Raw genomic sequence first — 20,991 nt, 5'->3', positions numbered from 1 at the left:
ACATAATAATCACATACATACTGTATGTACATACATATATACACATACATATGTACATACATATATACACATACATATATATATATATATACACAAGATGCCTGCGGTGGCAGTGCTCGGACCCACGGGGCGGTGCCTTACCTGCTAGACGCCTTCTTGTTATGCCCCTCCCACTCGTGCTTGCGGTACAGGAAGCCCTCCAGCTGCGACGCCGGCCCCTCTTGCTGACTCTTGGCCGGCAGGGTCGCCGCCAGGCTGGCCTTGCCCCCGCGAGACGCCCCGGGGGAACCCGTGGGGCTGGGCTCCGACACGCCGTTCACCACGTCGCCTCCTTCGCCGTCCTGGAAAGACAGCGGAGTCAGACGCGGGTGGGCGGAGTCACAGGCCGCCGGTCACTTTCAGGGTCGCTGAGGGCAGCGGCATGCAGAGCGCAGAAGCGTTGTCGTGGAAACGCCAGCAAACATCAACACCAAGATGCGCAAAGCTGGAGGTGTGGAACCTTCTAGAAAGGTGACGTTTCCTGTCCCACACCCTGAAACTTCTCAGAAGACATCCTTCTGCCACGCTCCTCACAACCAGCACAGGAGAGACGGACATAGTGGGCAGGAGGAGGAGAGGAATGGAACAGGAGGAGGAGAAGTAAAAGGAGGAGAACAGGAAAAAACAGAAAGAGAAAGGGGAAGAAAAGGAAGAAGTAAAAGCAGTGAAAGGAGGAAAAAAAGGAGAAAGAGAAGGAGGAGGGGGAAAAGAAGGAGAAATAAATAAACAAAAGGAGTAAAAGGAGAAAAAAGGAGGAGTAAAAGGAGGAGAAAAAGGAGGAGTAAAAGAAGGGGAAGGAGTAGGAAAAGGAGAAGTAAAAGGAGGAGAAATAGGAAGAGTAAATGAAGGAGAAAAAGGAGGAGTAAAAGAAGGGGAAGGAGTAGGAAAAGGAGGAGAAATAGGAAGAGTAAATGAAGGAGAAAAAGAAGGAGTAAAAGGAGAAAAAGAAGGAGTAAAAGAGTAGAAAATGAGTAAAAGAAAAGGGAGGAGAAAAAGAAGGAATAAAAAGAGGAGTATGAGCAAAAGGAGGAGAAAAAGAAGGAGTAAAAGAAGTAAGAGAATAAAATGTGGAGAAAAAGAAGTAAAAGGAGGAGAAAATGAGGAGTAAAAGGAGAAAGGAGTAAAGGAAGAGTAAAAGAAGGAGAAAAAAGTAAGAGTAAAAGGGGGGGAAAGGAGGAGTAAAATGAGGAGAAAAAAAGAGTAAAAGAGAAAAGGGAGTAAAAGGAGCAAAAGAAGGAGTAAAAAAGAAGTGAAATAAGGAAAAGGAGAAAGAGAAAAGGGAGCAAAAGGAGGAGTAAAATAAGGAGAAATAGGAGGAGTAAATGAATGAGAAAAAGAAGGAGTAAAAGAAAGAGTAAAAGAAAAAGGAGGAGAAAAAGAAATAATAAAAAGAGGTGTAAGAGTAAAAGGAGGAGAAAAAGAAGGAGTAAAAGAAGGAAGAGAATAAAAGGTAGAGGAAAAAGAAGAGGAGAAAATGAGGAGTAAAAGAAGGAGTAGAAAGGAGTAAAGTAAGAGTAAAAGGGGGAGAAAAAGGAGGAGAAAAAGGAGGAAAAAAAGAGTAAAACAGAAAAGGGAATAAAAGGAGCAAAAGAAGGAGTAAAAAAGAAGTGAAAGAAGGAAAAGGAGAAAGAGAAAAAGGAGTAAAAGAAAGAGAAAACTGAGTAAAAATGAGTAAAAGGAAAGAGTAAAAGGAGGACTAAAAGAAAGAAAAGGAGGAGAAAAAGAAGGAGTAAACAAGGAAAAAGAAAAGGAGTAAAAGGAGAGAGAAGCAGTAAAAGGGGGAGTAAAAGGAGCAGTATAAGAAAGAGTAAAAGAAGGAGAAAGAGAAGGAATAAAAGTGGGAGGAGTCAGAGAGAAGTCCATGCAGTGCTGCCATGCCAGCAGCAGATGTCAAACAATGTTGTGTTGCAAAGATGGCAGTGTGGTTATTGTCCAAGAAGAAACTGATAACACACCACGCCCACGCCAAGCGATGCTTATTACCACGGTAACGAACTCTTGGTGGGCCGGACCAGGGAGGGAGGCGGTGCCAATCCTGATGGGACCTGAGAGCTTTAATGTGGACCAACGTGGAACCATCCAAAGTGGACCAACTTTGAATTTTCCATCGTTACTTTTATTCATATTCAAATGAGGAGGAGGTCACTACTTGTGTAAGTGTGTGTGTGTGTGTGTGTGTATGTGTGTGAGAGAGAGTGTGTTCTCATTTGAGAGACCACAAACTTGGAGAACAGGAGCCCACTCATAAAAGTACTTTATTTTTATTTTTACTTTCAATGCTTAAAACTCTACATCAACCTAAAATCAATCTGTCAATTATAACTTTTAATACTTTTTTTTATTGATTTTTTTTGTTTTATGCATTTTGTTGTCATAGAAAACGTGGCAAACACAGAAAATATGCAATATAAATATAAAAATAATATAAATATCAAATATTTTTAAGTGGAATATTTAATTTGAAGTAATTACAGCCAATAATCAATAATACATAACATTTATTTTAATTCATTATTTTTTTTACCCACGTTTTTAAAAAAAACTGTAGAGTCAACATTGCAACTTTCTCTCGTTACATTTCAGCTGTGAGCACTATTTTATGTTTATTTTTATTTATTTTGGACTCATTGTTTTAGAAGGCCGGAGGAGATCCTTGATTCACACTCACTGAAAAAAGTGTGATACAACTTCATTTTTTAACTTAAACAATGGATGATGATGATGATAACAACAACAACAACAACAACAATAATAATAATAATAATGATGATGATGTCATGTTGATGCAGACAGGAAACAAATAATCTTTATGTATTTTGTAGGATAAATTGAATAAAAAATCATAATGACAGAAACATAACACACGTACACACACACACACACACACACACACACACACGCACACACACACTCACACACACACACGCACACACACACAGATGTGCAGGAGACTGTGGTACTGACAGGTTTATTGTTAGTTGGTGGAGGTGAGGTGTGAACATGCAAACAAGAAAGGAACACTGAAACAATAAAACAATAATAAAGTACACATGGGGACACACATAAAATACATGAATTATGAAGACGATAATGTTTGTCGACAATATCACGTGAGCATGGACCGGAATTTCATATCAGATCAATTCCTGCCAAGATGTTTTTGTCTTTGATTGGCGCTGAGAAGGATTAAAGATTGATTTGCTGCTAAATATGCTAAGGTGTTGATGTTCCACAGAGTGAGTTTGTAGAAGATGCTAAGGTGTTGATGTTCCACAGAGTGAGCTAGTAGAAGATGCTAAGGTGTTGATGTTCCACAGAGTGAGTTTGTAGAAGATGCTAAGGTGTTGATGTTCCACATAGTGAGTTTGTAGAAGATGCTAAGATGTTGATGTTCCAAAGAGTGAGTTTGTAGAAGATGCTAAGTTGTTCCACAGAGTGAAGTTGTAGAAGAAGCTATCGTGTTGATGTTCCACAGGGTGAGTTTGTGGAAGATGCTAAGGTGTTGATATTCCACAGAGTGAGTTTGTAGAAGATGCTATGATGTTGATGTTCCACAGAGTGAGTTTGTAGAAGATGCTATGGTGTTGATGTTCCAAAGAGTGAGTTTGTAGAAGATGATAAGGTGTTGATGTTCCAAAGAGTGAGTTTGTAGAAGATGCTAAGGTGTTGATGTTCCACAGAGCGAGCTTGTAGAAGATGCTAAGATGTTGATGTTCCAAAGAGTGAGATTGTAGAAGATGCTAAGGTGTTGATGTTCCACAGAGCGAGTTTGTAGAAGATTCTAAGGGGTTGATGTTCCAAAGAGTGAGTTTGTAGAAGATGCTAAGGTGTTGATGTTCCACAAAGAGAGTTTGTAAAAGATGCTAAGGTGTTGATGTTCCAAAGAGTGAGTTTGTAGAAGATGCTAATGTGTTGATGTTCCACAGAGTGAGTTTGTAGAAGATGCTAAGGTGTTGATGTTCCACAGTGAGTTTGTAGAAGATGCTAAGGTGTTAATGTTCCAAAAAGTGAGTTTGTAGAAGATGCTAAGGTGTTGATGTTCCACAGAGTGAGTTTGTAGAAGATGCTAATGTGTTGATGTTCCAAAGAGTGAGTTTGTAGAAGATGCTATGGTGTTGATGTTCCACGGAGTGAGATTGTAGAAGATGCTAAGGTGTTGATGTTCCACATAGTGAGTTTGTAGATGATGCTAAGGTGTTGATGTTCCAAAGAGTGAGCTTGTAGAAGATGCTAAGGTGTTGATGTTCCACAGAGTGAGTTTGTAGAAGATGCTAAGATGTTGATGTTCCACAGAGTGAGTTTGTAGAAGATGCTAATGTGTTGATGTTCCACAGAGTGAACTTGTAGAAGATGCTATGGTGCTGATGTTCCACGGAATGAGATTGTAGATGATGCTAAGGTGTTGATGTTCCACAAAGAGAGTTTGTAAAAGATGCTAAGGTGTTGATGTTCCAAAGAGTGAGTTTGTAGAAGATGCTAAGGTGTTGATGTTCCACATAGTGAGTTTGTAGATGATGCTAAGGTGTTGATGTTCCACAGAGTGAGTTTGTAGAAGATGCTAAGGTGTTGATGTTCCACAAAGAGTTTGTAAAAGATGCTAAGGTGTTGATGTTCCAAAGAGTGAGTTTGTAGAAGATGCTAAGGTGTTGATGTTCCACATAGTGAGTTTGTAGATGATGCCAAGGTGTTGATGTTCCACAGAGTGAGCTTGTAGAAGATGCTAAGGTGTTGATGTTCCACAGAGTGAGTTTGTAGAAGATGCTAAGGTGTCACGTGTTGATGTTCCACAGAGTGAGTTTGTAGAAGATACTAAGGTGTTGATGTCTCACAGAGTGAGTTTGTAGAAGATGCTAAGGTGTCACGTGTTAATGTTCCACAGAGTGAGTTTGTAGAGGAGGACATAAACCAACAGAGACATTAAGATCTGAGTGGACAGCAAGATGGGGGGGTCGGCCTGCGGGGTGGAGGTAAGAAGGAAGGAAGGAAGAAAGGAAGGAAGGAAGGAAGGAAAATAAAAATGAGGGGAGGAATGTGTGTGTGTGTGTGTGTGTGTGTGTGTGTTTTAGACACGTCTTAACAAATATCCTAATAACATAATAATATAATAATATTAAGAGCTAAAAACCCTGATGAGTTCAAGTGTAGCACCCTCTTTATGTAATACATCAATCATAATAATAATCATAATAAATCAATCATATCAAGTCATGTATGTAATAAATCAATCATATTAAAGTATTTAAGTATGAAGATGTACAAAGTCCTGATAAATAATGAGGCTCTATAGTCTTTGTAAACATGTATGAAGTGTTTATAAATATGAACGTGGATGTATTAAGCATTTATGAATATGCATGAGGATGAACAAGTGTTTACAATTGTGTATAAAGTGTTTAAGACTATGCATGAAGTGTTTATGAATACGCACGAGGATGTATGAAGTGTTTATGGATATGCATGAGGATGTACGAAGTGTTTATGAATATGCATGAGGATGCATGAAATGTTTATGAATATGCATGAGGATGCATTAAATGTTTACGAATATGCATGAGGATGCATTAAGTGTTTATGAATATGCACGAGGATGTACGAAGTGTTTATGAATATGCATGAGGATGCATTGTTTATGAATATGCATGAGGATGTATGAAGTGTTTATGAATATGCATGAGGACGTATGAAGTGTTTATAAATATGCATGAGGATGTATGAAGTGTTTATGAATATGCATGAGGATGTACGAAGTGTTTATGAATATGCATGAGGATGCATGAAGTGTTTATTAATATGCATGAGGATGTATGAAGTGTTCATGAATATGTATGAAGTGTTTATGAATATGCACGAGGATGTATGAAGTGTTTATGAATATGCATGAGGATGTATGGGGTGTTTATGAATATGCATGAGGACGTATGAAGTGTTTATAAATATGCATGAGGATGTATGAAGTGTTTATGAATATGCATGAGGATGTACGAAGTGTTTATGAATATGCATGAGGATGTACGAAGTGTTTATGAATATGCATGAGGATGTAGGAAGTGTTTATAAATATACATGGGGATGTATGAAGTGTGTATGAACGTGCATGAGGACGTATGAAGTGTTTATAAATATGCATGAGGACGTATGAAGTGTTTATGAATATGCATGAGGATGTATGAAGTGTTTATGAATATGCATGAGGATGCATGAAGTGTTTATTAATATGCACGAGGATGTATGAAGTGTTTATAAATATGCATGAAGTGTTCATGAATATGCATGAAGTGTTTATGAATATGCATGAGGATGTATGAAGTGTTTATAAATATGCATGAGGATGTACGAAATGTTTATAAATATGCGTGCGGTGTTCAGGAACATGTATGAAGTGTCTATGAATATGCACGAGGATGCAGTGAGTGTTTATAATTATGCATGAGGATGTATGAAGTGTTTATGAATATGCATGAGGATGTATGAAATGTTTATAAATATGTGTGCAGTGTTCATGAATATACATGAAGTGTTTATGAATATGCATGAGCATGCAGTGAGTGTTTATGAATATGCGTGAGGATTTACAAAGAGTTTATGAATATGCATGAGGATGTATGAAGTGTTTATAAATATGCATGACAATGTATGGAATGTTTATAAAAATGCGCGAATTGTTCATGAATATGTATGAAGTGTTTATGAATATGCACGAGGACGAATGAAGTGTTTATGAATATGCACGAGGATGCATTGAGTGTTTATGAATATGCATGAGGATGTGAAGGTGCTCATAAGAAGCTATGAGGATGCATGAAGTGTTTCTGAATACTTCTGCAGGTGTTCATAAGAAGTGAAGGTGCGTATGAGAGAGAGAGAATCAGGGCGTGGCGTCCCTGCGTCCCTGCAGGGTGTTGCTGTATTTCTGGTAGGCGTGCGAGCGGTAACTAACCCTGGGAGAGTCCTGCTCAGACGCCAGCCCGTTGTGACTCGGCTGCTCCCCCTCCCTGCAGACACACAAAGTGCACCATGAAGGCGAGCGACGACAACGCCGAGTCGGCACCTTCGCCGAGTCCGACACTCACCGGTGCTGCGTGGCGTCCTGAGAAGGCGGAGCCTCAGCGGGGGGTTGGTTCTTCCTCTCTTCCTCTTCTTGCCTTCTTCGCACTTCCAACAACTCCATCTGAACACAAACGCATCACGTCTTGCTCCTTCCTGTCTGCGTGTGTGCGTGCGTGCGAGGGCCTCACCGTGGTCAACCTCTCCAGCGCCGCAAAGCGCTCCTCCCAGGTGGCGGCGGACTTCTCGAAGGCCTCGTGGCGCTTGATGAGCTTCTCCACCTCGTCCACGTTCTGTCCCATCTCGCGGCTGGACAAGTACGACTCCTGGCCCAGCAGCCACGCCTCGGCCACGCCAGCGTCCCGCGAGAACTGGTGCACCTCCAAGACTGGGAGCACGCCGTGTCAACGCGCGTCACACTCACCCGGCGTGCTGAGACTTACCCAGCCTGAGCCACTCCCATCGGTCCTCCCACTTGTCAATCATATCTTTCCTCTTGTCCGTCAACTGCAGCAACTTTTCTTTGATCTGAGACAGGAAGACACGTGCGTGACATTCAGGACAACTACTTTGCCGCATAGACGGGCTGCGGCTGTCAGCAAGTGAGTGTTTGAGCTTCATCTGGCAGGTTTTGTCCACTCCGTGTTCCTGTTCCTGCTCCTGTTCCTGCTCACCTCCTCAGACGCGTAGTGCTTCCTGGCCAGGAGGGACTTGCCCAACTCGATGCAGGAAGTGAAGCTGTCGTTACGAGCGTCGATCTCCGCCTTGATGCCCTGGTGGTTGTTCATCAGCAGCTCCACCGACGACACGTCCCTGCACCACACGCACAAAGTTACACCAATCGCACATAGTTACACTAGTTGAATAAAGTTACATTACTTGTAAAAAAGTTACACAACTTGCACAAAGTTACACAACTTTCACAAAGTTACATTACTTTCACAAAGTTACATTACTTTCACAAAGTTACATTACTTGTAAAAAAGTTACACTACTTGCACAAAGTTACACAACTTGCACAAAGTTAAACTTGTAAAAAAGTTACACTACTTTCACAAAGTTACACAACTTTGGAGGAGGAGGAGGAGGAGGAGGAGAAGAAGAAGAAGAAGAAAAGGATGGAGCAGAAAAAGGAGCAGAAGAAGGAGAAGGAGAAGAAGGAGGAGGAGGAGGAGGAAAAGAATGAAAAATAAAAAGAAGAAGGAGGAGAAGAAGAAGGAGCAGGAGAAGAAGAAGGAGAAGAAGGGGGAGGAAAAAAGGAGGAGAAGAAGAAAGAGAAAGAGAAAGAGAAGGAGAAGGAGAACAAGGAGAAGAAGAAGAAGAAGAAAAAGAAGGAGAAAGAGAAGAAGAAGAGGATGGAGCAGAAAAAGGAGCAGAAGTAGAACGAGAAGGAGGAGGAGGAAAAGAAGAAGGAGAAGAAGAAGTAGCAGGAGAAGAAGAAGGAGAAGAAGGGGGAGGAAAAAGAGGAGGAGAAGAAGAAAGAGAAGAAGAAAAAGAAGGAGAAAAAGAAGAAGGAGCAGAAAAAGAAGCAGAAGAAGAACGTGAACGAGAATGAGAAGAATAAGGAGGAGGAAAAAAAGAATGAAAAATAAAAAGAAGAAGGAGGAGAAGGAGAAGGAGGAGAATAAGAAGGAGAAAGAGAAGAAGAAGAAGAAGAAGAAGAGGATGGAGCAGAAAAAGGAGCAGAGGAAGAAGGAGAAGAAGAAGGAGGAGGAGGAGGAGGAAAAGAAGAATGAAAAATAAAAAGAAGAAGGAGGAGAAGAAGAAGGAGCAGGAGAAGAAGAAGGAGAAGAAGGGGGAGGAAAAAAAGGAGAAGGAGGAGAAGAAGAAAGAGAAGAAGAAAGTGAAGAAGAAAGAGAAAGAGAAAGAGGAGAAGAAGGAGGAAAAAGAAGAAGAAGACGAAGAAAAAGAAGAAGAAGAAGGAGAAAGAGAAGAAGAAGAAGAGAAGGATGGAGCAGAAAAAGGAGCAGAAGAAGAAGGAGAAGGAGGAGGAAAAGAAGAATGAAAAATAAAAAGAAGAAGAAGGAGCAGGAGAAGGAGAAGAAGAAGGAGAAGAAGGGGGAGGAAAAAGAGGAGGAGAAGAAAAAAGAGAAGAAGAAAAAGAAGAAGAAGATGATGGAGCAGAAAAAGGAGCAGAAGAAAAAGGAGAACGAGAAGAAGAAGGAGGAGGAAAAGAAGAATGAAAAATAAAAAGAGGAAGGAGGAGAAGGAGAAGGAGGAGAAGAAGAAAGAGAAGGAGAAAGAGAAGAAGAAGAAGAAAAGGATGGAGCAGAAAAAGGAGCAGAGGAAGAAGGAGAAGAAGAAGGAGGAAGAGGAGGAAAAGAAGAATAAAAAATAAAAAGAAGGAGCAGGAGAAGAAGGAGAAGAAGGGGGAGGAAAAAAAGGAGGAGAAGAAGGAGGAGAAGAAGAAAGAGAAGAAGAAAGAGAAAGAGGAGAAGAAGGAGAAAAAGAAGAAGAAGACGAAGAAAAAGAAGAAGAAGACGAAGAAAAAGAAGGAGAAAGAGAAGAAGAAGAAGAAGAAGAGGATGGAGCAGAAAAAGGAGCAGAAGGAGAAGGAGGAGGAGGAGGAAAGAAGAATGAAAAATAAAAAGAAGAAGAAGGAGCAGGAGAAGGAGAAGAAGAAGGAGAAGAAGGGGGAGGAAAAAGAGGAGTAGAAGAAGAAAAAGAAGGAGAAATAGAAGAAGAAGAGGATAGAGCAGAAAAAGGAGCAGAAGAAAAAGGAGAACGAGAAGAAGGAGGAGGAAAAGAAGAATGAAAAGTAAAAAGAAGGAGGAGAAGGAGGAGAATAAGGAGAAGGAGAAAGAGAATAAGAGGAGGATGAAAAGAAGAATGAAAAATAAAAAGAAGAAGGAGGAGAAGAAGGAGAAGGAGGAGAATAAGAAGGAGAAGAAGAAGGAGAAGAAGGGGGAGGAAAAAGAGGAGGAGAAGAAGGATGAGAAGAAGAAAGAGAAGAAGAAAGAGAAGAAGAAGAAAGAAGAAGAAAATTACCGTGGCTTCTCCTGAGCCTCGATGAGTCTGATGACATCCTCCATCCACAACATCAAGTCTCGCACCATACTGAAGAAACGGAACTTGTCTCCTGTGTCTACTAGCTTTCCACGACGGCCTTCTACTGCTTCTAGAAGGTTCTTCCAGGCCTCCAGAACCTGAATCACACACACACACACACACACACACACACACACACACACACACACACACACACACACACACACACACACACACACACACACACACACACACACACACACACACACAGTGCATTGGTTTATTTGGAGTTTCTTCGAGATTGTCAATCGGGCAATGGGGGCGTGGCTAGGGGGCGTGGTCATCATGACATCATCCTGCAATTTGTATATTTTGCTATAAAGCATCTATTCTTTTTAAACCATCGGTCAAGAAATGTTAACGTAGTAACACTTTGTAATTGAGAATTGGTATTTCGGAATTCCTAAAACTTCAGGAAAAACGGGAATTAAAAAAAAAAAAAAAAACAGGTACCTTTGATGTCTCAACTATGTGGAATGTTTTGATGGTGGAATGGTCGAAGAAAAACAAAAGGACAGGCCGAAAGAAAAAAGGATGGAATTAGGGCTTTGGAAAACCGGGAATTCTGTGAATTCCTGGATTTTTTTTAACTTGGAAAATGGACGTTTGAATGTCCCGGGTGAGTGGAGTGTGTGGATGTTGGAACAGTTCGAATCGGTTGTTGAATGTGGGAATTGTGCAAGTTAGAAAATCGGCACGTTCATTTTTAACGGGAAAAATGTCCCAAGAAACCTGGAATTCCTGGTAATCTGGGATATTTGGGAAGATCAAAACATGTTTGCTCTCAGTTACGAACGTTGGAAATCTTGAACGTTTCTGATCGGATTAAAATGAGTGGCGCTGAAAGCCGGCAAAGTTTGTTGGAAGGGGAAGAATAAGAGATGACCTATTGGTGTACAATCTTACACGTGCGAAATGTACACAATAAAAGTTAAAAATAGCGTCACACTGTGTGACTTCTTCTGATATATTATATTGCTTGCATAGTTTTCACGTAAAAAAAAATCCTGGTAATTCCGGGTAACACAGGAATGATAAAAACCAGGAAAGGTTGAGTGTCCAGGAAGAGTGGAGTGTGTGGATGGTGGAATGGTTCTAATCAGGTGACAAATGTAGGCTATGTAGAACTTTGAAAATGTCAGTTGATTTGAATAGGAATGTCCTGGAAATTTGGGAATTTCAAGAAAACCGGGAATTAAAAAAAATATACAGATAATATCAAAATGTTTTGAATCGGTCGAGAAATGTTAACGTAGTAACACTTTGTAATGGAGAATTGGTATTTCGGAATTCCTGGAACTTCAGGAAAAACGGGAATTTTTACAAAAAAAAACTAGGTCCCTTTGATGTCTCAACTATGTGCAATGTTTTGATGGTGGAATGGTCTAAAAAAAATAAACATAAAAGGACAGGCCGGAAAAAAAAAAGGATGGAATTAGGGCTTTGGAAAAACGGGGATTCCTGGAATTTTTTTGAACTTGGAAAATGGACGTTTGAATGTCCTGGGTGAGTGGAGTGTGTGGATGTTGGAACGGTCTAAATCGGATAAGAAATGTGGGATAGGAAGAGGTTTGTATTTTGCCTATTCATGTGCAATGGGTAAAATGTCCTGGAAATTTGGGAATTTCAGGAAAACCGGGAATTAAAAAAAAAAAATACAGATAATATCACAATTATCTCTTGATGATATGAATGGTTTGGTGTTGGAATTTTTTGAATCGGTCGAGAAATGTTAACGTAGTAACACTTTGTAATGGAGAATTGTTTTTTCGGAATTCCTGGAACTTTAGGAAAAACGGGAATTTTTACCAAAAAAAAACTAGGTACCTTTGATGTCTCAACTATGTGCAATGTTTTGATGGTGGAATGGTCGGGACAAAAAAAAAAAAAAAGGACAGGCTGAAAGAAAAAAGGATGGAATTAGAGTTTTGGAAAACCGGGAATTCTGTGAATTCCTGGAATTTTTTTTGAACTTGGAAAATGGACGTTTGAATGTCCCGGTGAGTGGAGTGTATGGATGTTGGAACGGTCTAAATCGGATAAGAAATGTGGGATAGGAAGAGGTTTGTATTTTGCCTATTCATGTGCAATGGGTAAAATGTCCTGGAAATTTGGGAATTTCAGGAAAACCGGGAATTTAAAACAAATATACAGATAATATCACAATTATCTGTTGATGATATGAATGGTATGGTGTTGGAATTTTTTGAATCGGTCGAGAAATGTTAACGTAGTAACACTTTGTAATGGAGAATTGTTTTTTCGGAATTCCTGGAACTTTAGGAAAAACGGGAATTTTTACAAAAAAAAAAAATAGGTACCTTTGATGTCTCAACTATGTGCAATGTTTTGATGGTGGAATGGTCTAAAAAAAATAAACATAAAAGGACAGGCCGAAAAAAAAAAAAGGATGGAATTAGGGCTTTGGAAAATCGGGAATTCTGGGAATTCTGGGAATTCTAGGAATTTTTTTTAACTTGGAAAATGGACGTTTGAATGTCCCGGGTGAGTGGAGTGTATGGATGTTGGAACGGTCTAAATCGGATAAGAAATGTGGGATAGGAAGAGGTTTGTATTTTGCCTATTCATGTGCAATGGGTAAAATGTCCTGGAAATTTGGGAATTTCAGGAAAACCGGGAATTTAAAACAAATATACAGATAATATCACAATTATCTGTTGATGATATGAATGGTTTGGTGTTGGAATTTTTTGAATCGGTCGAGAAATGTTAACGTAGTAACACTTTGTAATGGAGAATTGTTTTTTCGGAATTCCTGGAACTTCAGGAAAAACGGGAATTTTTACAAAAAAAAACTAGGTCCATTTGATGTCTCAACTATGTGCAATGTTTTGATGGTGGAATGGTCGATAAAAATAAAAATAAATGACAGGTCGAAAGAAAAAAGGATGGAATTAGAGTTTTAGAAAACCGGGAATTCTGTGAATTCCTGGAATTTTTTTTAACTTGGAAAATGGACGTTTGAATGTCTCGGGTGAGTGGAGTGTGTGGATGTTGGAACGGTCTAAATCGGATAAGAAATGTGGGATAGGAAGAGGTTTGTATTTTGCCTATTCATGTGCAATGGGTAAAATGTCCTGGAAATTTGGGAATTTCAGGAAAACCGGGAATAAAAAAAAAAAATACAGATAATATCACAATTATCTCTTGATGATATGAACGGTTTGGTGTTGGAATTTTTTTGAATCGGTCGAGAAATGTTAACGTAGTAACACTTTGTAATGGAGAATTGTTTTTTCGGAATTCCTGGAACTTTAGGAAAAACGAGAATTTTTACAAAAAAAAAAACTAGGTACCTTTGATGTCTCAAGTATGTGCAATGTTTTGATGGTGGAATGGTCGATAAAAATAAAAATAAATGACAGGTCGAAAGAAAAAAGGATGGAATTAGAGTTTTGGAAAACCGGGAATTCTGTGAATTCCTGGAATTTTTTTGGAACTTGGAAAATGGACGTTTGAATGTCCCGGGTGAGTGGAGTGTGTGGATGTTGGAACGATCTAAATCGGATAAGAAATGTGGGATAGGAAGAGGTTTGTATTTTGCCTATTCATGTGCAATGGGTAAAATGTCCTGGAAATTTGGGAATTTCAGGAAAACCGGGAATTAAAAAAAAAAAATACAGATAATATCACAATTATCTCTTGATGATATGAATGGTTTGGTGTTGGAATTTTTTGAATCGGTCGAGAAATGTTAACGTAGTAACACTTTGTAATGGAGAATTGTTTTTTCGGAATTCCTGGAACTTCAGGAAAAACGGGAATTTTGACAAAAGAAAACTAGGTCCATTTGATGTCTCAACTATGTGCAATGTTTTGATGGTGGAATGGTCGATAAAAATAAAAATAAATGACAGGTCGAAAGAAAAAAGGGTGGAATTAGAGTTTTGGAAAACCGGGAATTTTGTGAATTCCTGGAATTTTTTTTGAACTTGGAAAATGGACGTTTGAATGTCCCGGGTGAGTGGAGTGTGTGGATGTTGGAACAGTTCGAATCGGTTGTTGAACGTGGGAATTGTGCAAGTTAGAAAATCGTCCCGTTCATTTTTAACGGGAAAAATGTCCCAGGAAACCTGGAATTCCTGGTAATCTGGGATATTTGGGAAGATCAAAACATGTTTGCTCTCATTTCCGAACGTTGGAAATCTTGAACGTTTCTGATCGGATTAAAATGAGTGGCGCTGAAAGCCGGCAAAGTTAGTTGGAAGTGGAAGAATAAGAGATGATTTATTGGTGTAGAATCTTACACGTGAGAAATTTACACAATAAAAGTTAAAAATAGCGTCAGACTGTGTGACTTCTTCTAAAGTATTATATTGCTTGCATTAGTTTTCAAGTAAAAAAAAATCCTGGTAATTCCGGGTAACACAGGAATGATCAAAACCAGGAAAGGTTGAGTGTCCAGGAAGAGTGGAATGTGTGCATGGTGGAATGGTTCTAATCAGGTGACAAATGTAGGCTATGTAGAACTTTGAAAATGTCAGTTGATTTGAATAGGAATGTCCTGGAAATTTGGAAACTTCAGGAAAACCGGGAATTAAAAAAAATATACAGGTAATATCAAAATGTTTTGAATCGGTCGAGAAATGTTTTAATGTAGTAACACTTTGTAACGGAGAATTGGTATTTTGTAATTCCTGGAACTTCTGAAAAAACGGGAATTTTTACCAAAAAAAAAACTAGGTCCCTTTGATGTCTCAACTATGTGCAATGCTTTGATGGTGGAATGGTCTAAAAAAAACAAAACTTAAAAGGACAGACCGGAAAAAAAAAGGATGGAATTAGGGCTTTGGAAAACCGGGAATTCTGGGAATTCCTGGAATTTTTTTTAACTTGGAAAATGGACGTTTGAATGTCCCGGGTGAGTGGAGTGTGTGGATGTTGGAACAGTCTAAATCGGATAAGAAATGTGGGATAGGAAGAGGTTTGTATTTTGCCTATTTATGTGCAATGGGTAAAATGTCCTGGAAATTTGGGAATTTCAGGAAAACCGGGAATTTAAAACAAATATACAGATAATATCACAATTATCTCTTGATGATATGAATGGTTTGGTGTTGGAATATTTTGAATCGGTCGAGAAATGTTAACGTAGTAACACTTTGTAATGGAGAATAGTTTTTTCGGAATTCCTGGAACTTCAGGAAAAACGGGAATTTTTACAAAAAAAAAACTAGGTACCTTTGATGTCTCAACTATGTGCAATGTTTTGATGGTGGAATGGTCAGGGACAAAAAAAAAAAAAAAAAGGACAGGCTGAAAGAAAAAAGGATGGAATTAGGGTTTTGGAAAACCGGGAATTCTGTGAATTCCTGGAATTTTTTTTGAACTTGGAAAATGGACGTTTGAATGTCCCGGGTGAGTGGAGTGTGTGGATGTTGGAACAGTTCGAATCGGTTGTTGAACGTGGGAATTGTGCAAGTTAGAAAATCGTCCCGTTCATTTTTAACGGGAAAAATGTCCCAGGAAACCTGGAATTCCTGGTAATCTGGGGATATTTGGGAAGATCAAAACATGTTTGCTCTCGGCTCCGAACGTTGGAAATCTTGAACGTTTCTGATCGGATTAAAATGAGTGGAATTGGAAGAATAAGATGATTTATTGGTGTAGAATCTTACATGTGCGAAATATACACAATAAAAGTTAAAAATAGCGTTGGACTTTGTGTGACTAGTTTTCACGTAAAAAAACTAATATTTTAAAGGTGTGGCGGCTTTTATTTTGTCGTGGTGGTGCGTCACCATCAATGGTGTCTGGACCGGTAGGGGAAGGTGATGACTCACGATGGCCACGCCCTCTTCTCCAGCACCAAACGTGTGATCAATAGAAGTCGGCGTGGAAGTACGAAGAAGACGAAGATGATGCAATCGTTTGTCCTGAAGATGATGTCATGGTGATGATTGGCGGGAGTCAAGTTTGACCTTCTAACAACGGGACTCTAACCAGCAAAGTGGATTTGCAAACTACAGGAAGCGCTTGTTTTTACCTGCCGGAGGGGGGGAGGGGCTTGGTGTGTTTAGTCCAATCAGAGAGCGGTCCAAGATAAAAACAATGAGCTGGTTTGCAAAGTAGCAAGCTGACTAAAATGTCAGATTTTAGTGTTGGGGGACAGGCTGGTGCAGAGAGAAACAATAAGATGGGAGGAATAAAAGTCTATCCTAGCCGAGAGCTTTAAGTCTCACCTCCACCTCTCGCTTCTGCAAGGACAGGCAAGGAAAGATGGAGCACACCTTCATCATCAACATCATCATCAACACTACTTCCACTAAAGCAAAAAAAAAAAAAACCCCACTTCTCTCACTTTCTTCTTAGGATGATTTGTTGACCTTGGACCTGAACATCAGATCTTGGCAGTTTTAAAAAAAACCTTAGACAGCGCATACCCTCAATTCCGGATTATAAGCCGCTACTTTTCCCCCCTACGCTTTGAGCCCCGCGGCTTAAAAACGGTGCAGCTAATTTATGGATTTTTCTTTCACTGACGGCCATAAAGCAAATAGTAAAAAAACAACAACAAAAAAACCAAGCAAATACACTGAAAAGGTGTGTTATTGTTGATAATTGTTCGCTTCTGTTTAAGACTGAGCTTTAAACCGGAAGTACAAGTGTCGTTCAGTCTTCTAGTCGTCCATAGCGTTTATACTCGTATGGATTCTTCATTCATCACTCCAAGCAACGTTTGTAAGTTTTACAATATAACTAAAACAATTCTTACTTACTAAAGCGTCCCATGTGTGATGTCTGTAGGAGTGTTTTCATGCATATTTGTACGTGCTATCGTAGTGTGATCCAGCTAGTGTCGTTAGCATTAGCTAATTCGCTAACACATTTACGAGTGTCCGTGTTAGTATTATTAACTTACAACGGCATTCTTTTTGTGTTGTTTCAGTTCCACAAATTCCTCAGTAAATTCACCAAAACGTCACCGTGGAGCTATTGAGTCTGTTTAGCGAAGTGGAGAGCTAGCTTGCGCAGCTATTGGGTCCATGACCATGACTTCTGTTTTGTTTGATCAGCCGTTTTACTGCCGCGTTACAGACACCGTTTGGAAACAATTAAGGTATGTAAATAAACATTTACAAAATACTTCTGTGTAAATAACTCATGCCACAAAGTGTGTGTATATACAGGTAAAATCCAGTAAATTAGAATATTTTGAAAAACTTGATTTATTTCAGTAATTGCATTCAAAAGGTGTAACTTGTACATTATATTTATTCATTGCACACAGACTGATGCATTCAAATGTTTATTTCATTTAATTTTGATGATTTGAAGTGGCAACAAATGAAAATCCAAAATTCCGTGTGTCACAAAATTAGAATAATACTTAAGGCGAATACAAAAAAGGGATTTTTAGAAATGTTGGCCAACTGAAAAGTATGAAAATGAAAAATATGAGCATGTACAATACTCAATACTTGGTTGGAGCTCCTTTTGCCTCAATTACTGCGTTAATGCGGCGTGGCATGGAGTCGATGAGTTTCTGGCACTGCTCAGGTGTTATGAGAGCCCAGGTTGCTCTGATAGTGGCCTTCAACTCTTCTGCGTTTTTGGGTCTGGCATTCTGCATCTTCCTTTTCACAATACCCCACAGATTTTCTATGGGGCTAAGGTCAGGGGAGTTGGCGGGCCAATTTAGAACAGAAATACCATGGTCCGTAAACCAGGCACGGGTAGATTTTGCGCTGTGTGCAGGCGCCAAGTCCTGTTGGAACTTGAAATCTCCATCTCCATAGAGCAGGTCAGCAGCAGGAAGCATGAAGTGCTCTAAAACTTGCTGGTAGACGGCTGCGTTGACCCTGGATCTCAGGAAACAGAGTGGACCGACACCAGCAGATGACATGGCACCCCAAACCATCACTGATGGTGGAAACTTTACACTAGACTTCAGGCAACGTGGATCCTGTGCCTCTCCTGTCTTCCTCCAGACTCTGGGACCTCGATTTCCAAAGGAAATGCAAAATTTGCTTTCGTCAGAAAACATGACTTTGGACCACTCAGCAGCAGTCCAGCTGGTGTCGGTCCACTCTGTTTCCTGAGATCCAGGGTCAACGCAGACGTCTACCAGCAAGTTTTAGAGCACTTCATGCTTCATGCTGCTGACCTGCTCTATGGAGATGGAGATTTCAAGTTCCAACAGGACTTGGCGCCTGCACACAGCGCAAAATCTACCCGTGCCTGGTTTACGGACCATGGTATTTCTGTTCTAAATTGGCCCGCCAACTCCCCTGACCTTAGCCCCATAGAAAATCTGTGGGGTATTGTGAAAAGGAAGATGCAGAATGCCAGACCCAAAAACGCAGAAGAGTTGAAGGCCACTATCAGAGCAACCTGGGCTCTCATAACACCTGAGCAGTGCCAGAAACTCATCGACTCCATGCCACGCCGCATTAACGCAGTAATTGAGGCAAAAGGAGCTCCAACCAAGTATTGAGTATTGTACATGCTCATATTTTTCATTTTCATACTTTTCAGTTGGCCAACATTTCTAAAAATCCCTTTTTTGTATTAGCCTTAAGTAATATTCTAATTTTGTGACACACGGAATTTTGGATTTTCATTTGTTGCCACTTCAAATCATCAAAATTAAATGAAATAAACATTTGAATGCATCAGTCTGTGTGCAATGAATAAATATAATGTACAAGTTACACCTTTTGAATGCAATTACTGAAATAAATCAAGTTTTTCAAAATATTCTAATTTACTGGCTTTTACCTGTATATATATATATATATATATATATATATATATATATATAGGGGCTGCAACAACTAATCGATTAAAATCGATTATAAAAATAGTTGGCGATTAATTTAGTCATTGATTTATTGGATCTATGCTATGCGCATAGGCAATTTTTTTAATTAATTAATTTTTAAATTGGGGGAATTTTTTATTTATTTTTATAAACCTTTATTTATAAACTGCAACATGTACAAACAGCTGAGAAACAATAATCAAAATAAGTATGGTGCCAGTATGCTGTTTTTTTCCAATAAAATACTGGAAAGGATAGAAATGTAGTTTGTCTCTTTTATCCGATTATTAATCGATTAATCGAAGTAATAATCGACAGATTAATCGATTATCAAATTAATCGTTAGTTGCAGCCCTAATATATATATATATATATATATATATACATACGTATATATGTATATATGGCTTATGTGCGGCTAATATAGGGAAACTATGTTTTTCTTCTGAAATTTAGTGGGTGTGGCTTATATACTGTTGTGCTCTATAGTCCTGAAAATACGGTATATTTAAAGACAAATCTTTCTGCTATTATTAATTATTAGTATCAATTTTATCAATATTTTTTATCCTTACATTATCCATTTTTGTGTTTCTTTTATTTCTACAATGTGCCAAAAAGGAGTACCTTTCACATTTCCCGGTACCTGGGACCAACTGTGGTACTTTAGTGTGTGTTCATGTGTTATAATAAATGTTTAATAATAAAATATATTTTCTTAAATTAACAATGAGCTGTCATTTCAGTCTGCGTTGCCATAGTCAGGGGGTAGTCTTTGCCGTTAAGTTGAGTGTGCCAGTCTTGTCTTTTGTTGCGCCCTACAAAGTGTTTCTACTGTAAGTATTGTACTTATTACACACCAGCTGTTTGGTCCCTGACATTCAACGTAGTTGTAGTTGTACAGAATACTATGGTCATTAATGATCAGGCGGGCTGTCTCTCACGCTGCAGGTGCTAGCCGTGTGTGTGTGTGTGTGTGTGTGTGTATATCTCACCTCTCCTTCTCTCTTCTGGATGTCGTCAGCTTTATCTCCAGCGTACGCAGACTGCAGGCGGACTGCATCTTCTTGAAGCTGTCGCACCTGGAACGAGTCGAATAGAAGGAGGTAGTCGTCAATGTTGGCTGATGCTAAGCTAAGCTAACATGATACGGATATTGTTGGATTTAAGTAGCAGCGAAAAAAGCTCCGCAAAAAAACGTTTTCTACTTACAAATTAAAGGACCCCGGGGCCATTTTGGTAGTTTTCACTTTCAAAACCAGTAGAGTAGATATAATTGTTTCTAAGAATTAGAATATGCAAAAGCCAAGATAGAATCGAGTAACAACAAAAAAAGGGTCTGCTCTTTTCTCGTCAGTTCTTCGCCGTTATGTGCATTTGACGTTTTTGAATGTTTATTATTGTCGCAAGATGGCTGTGGAAGTTAAGGATTTTTGTGATTTTGTTGGGGTTTTGACTTTTTTATGACCCAGAAAGTTGATCCATCACCCCGAGTCATACCAAAGACTATAAAAATGGGAGCCATTACCTCCCTGCTTGGCACTCAGCATCAAGGGTTGGAATTGGGGGTTAAATCACCAAAAATTATTCCCGGGCGCGGCCACCGCTGCTGCTCACTGCTCCCTTCACCTCCCGGGGGGTGAACAAGGGTGATGGGTCAAATGCAAAGGACACATTTCACCACACCTAGTGTGTGTTTGACAATCGTTGGTACTTTAACTTGTCACGTTTGTTGGATGTGCAGCACTTTATTTTGTGTTCAACGTGTAAAAACCTGCACTAAAAGGCTGGAACCAATTACCGTATTTCTCGGACTACAGTACGCACTTAAAATCCTTTAATTTTCTCAAAAATCGACACTGTGCCTTAAAACCCGGTGCGCCCAATGCACGGAATAATTCTGGTTGTGCTTACCGACCTCGAAGCAATTTTATTTGGTACATGGTGTAATGATAAGTGTGACCAGTAGATGGCAGTCACACATAAGAGATACGTGTAGACTGCAATATGACGCCACTAAACACCACCAAAACTTAAAATGTTCCATTGAAAATAAAGAACATTACACACGGCGC

The 20,991-nt window shown here is 39.5% G+C and overlaps 1 protein-coding gene across 2 annotated transcripts in view; it reads right to left on the bottom strand.

The window, feature by feature from the left end:
* sptbn1 (spectrin, beta, non-erythrocytic 1) overlaps positions 1-20,991 on the bottom strand; it is a 161,508-nt gene that overhangs the window by 8,658 nt on the left and 131,859 nt on the right. For both annotated transcript variants that reach the window (XM_061967787.1, XM_061967778.2), the window contains 8 exons: positions 19,912-19,998; positions 10,072-10,229; positions 7,758-7,896; positions 7,527-7,611; positions 7,275-7,471; positions 7,110-7,207; positions 6,977-7,031; positions 142-341 (listed from right to left, as the gene is read on the bottom strand). In XM_061967787.1, the coding sequence (XP_061823771.1) occupies positions 142-341; positions 6,977-7,031; positions 7,110-7,207; positions 7,275-7,471; positions 7,527-7,611; positions 7,758-7,896; positions 10,072-10,229; positions 19,912-19,998 (1,019 nt within the window). The remainder of the gene's footprint in view (positions 1-141; positions 342-6,976; positions 7,032-7,109; positions 7,208-7,274; positions 7,472-7,526; positions 7,612-7,757; positions 7,897-10,071; positions 10,230-19,911; positions 19,999-20,991) is intronic.

Source organism: Nerophis lumbriciformis, linkage group LG02 (assembly GCF_033978685.3).
Source record: "Nerophis lumbriciformis linkage group LG02, RoL_Nlum_v2.1, whole genome shotgun sequence".
Classification (NCBI taxonomy): domain Eukaryota; kingdom Metazoa; phylum Chordata; class Actinopteri; order Syngnathiformes; family Syngnathidae; genus Nerophis; species Nerophis lumbriciformis.
This window is presented reverse-complemented; position numbering and strand designations above follow the sequence as displayed.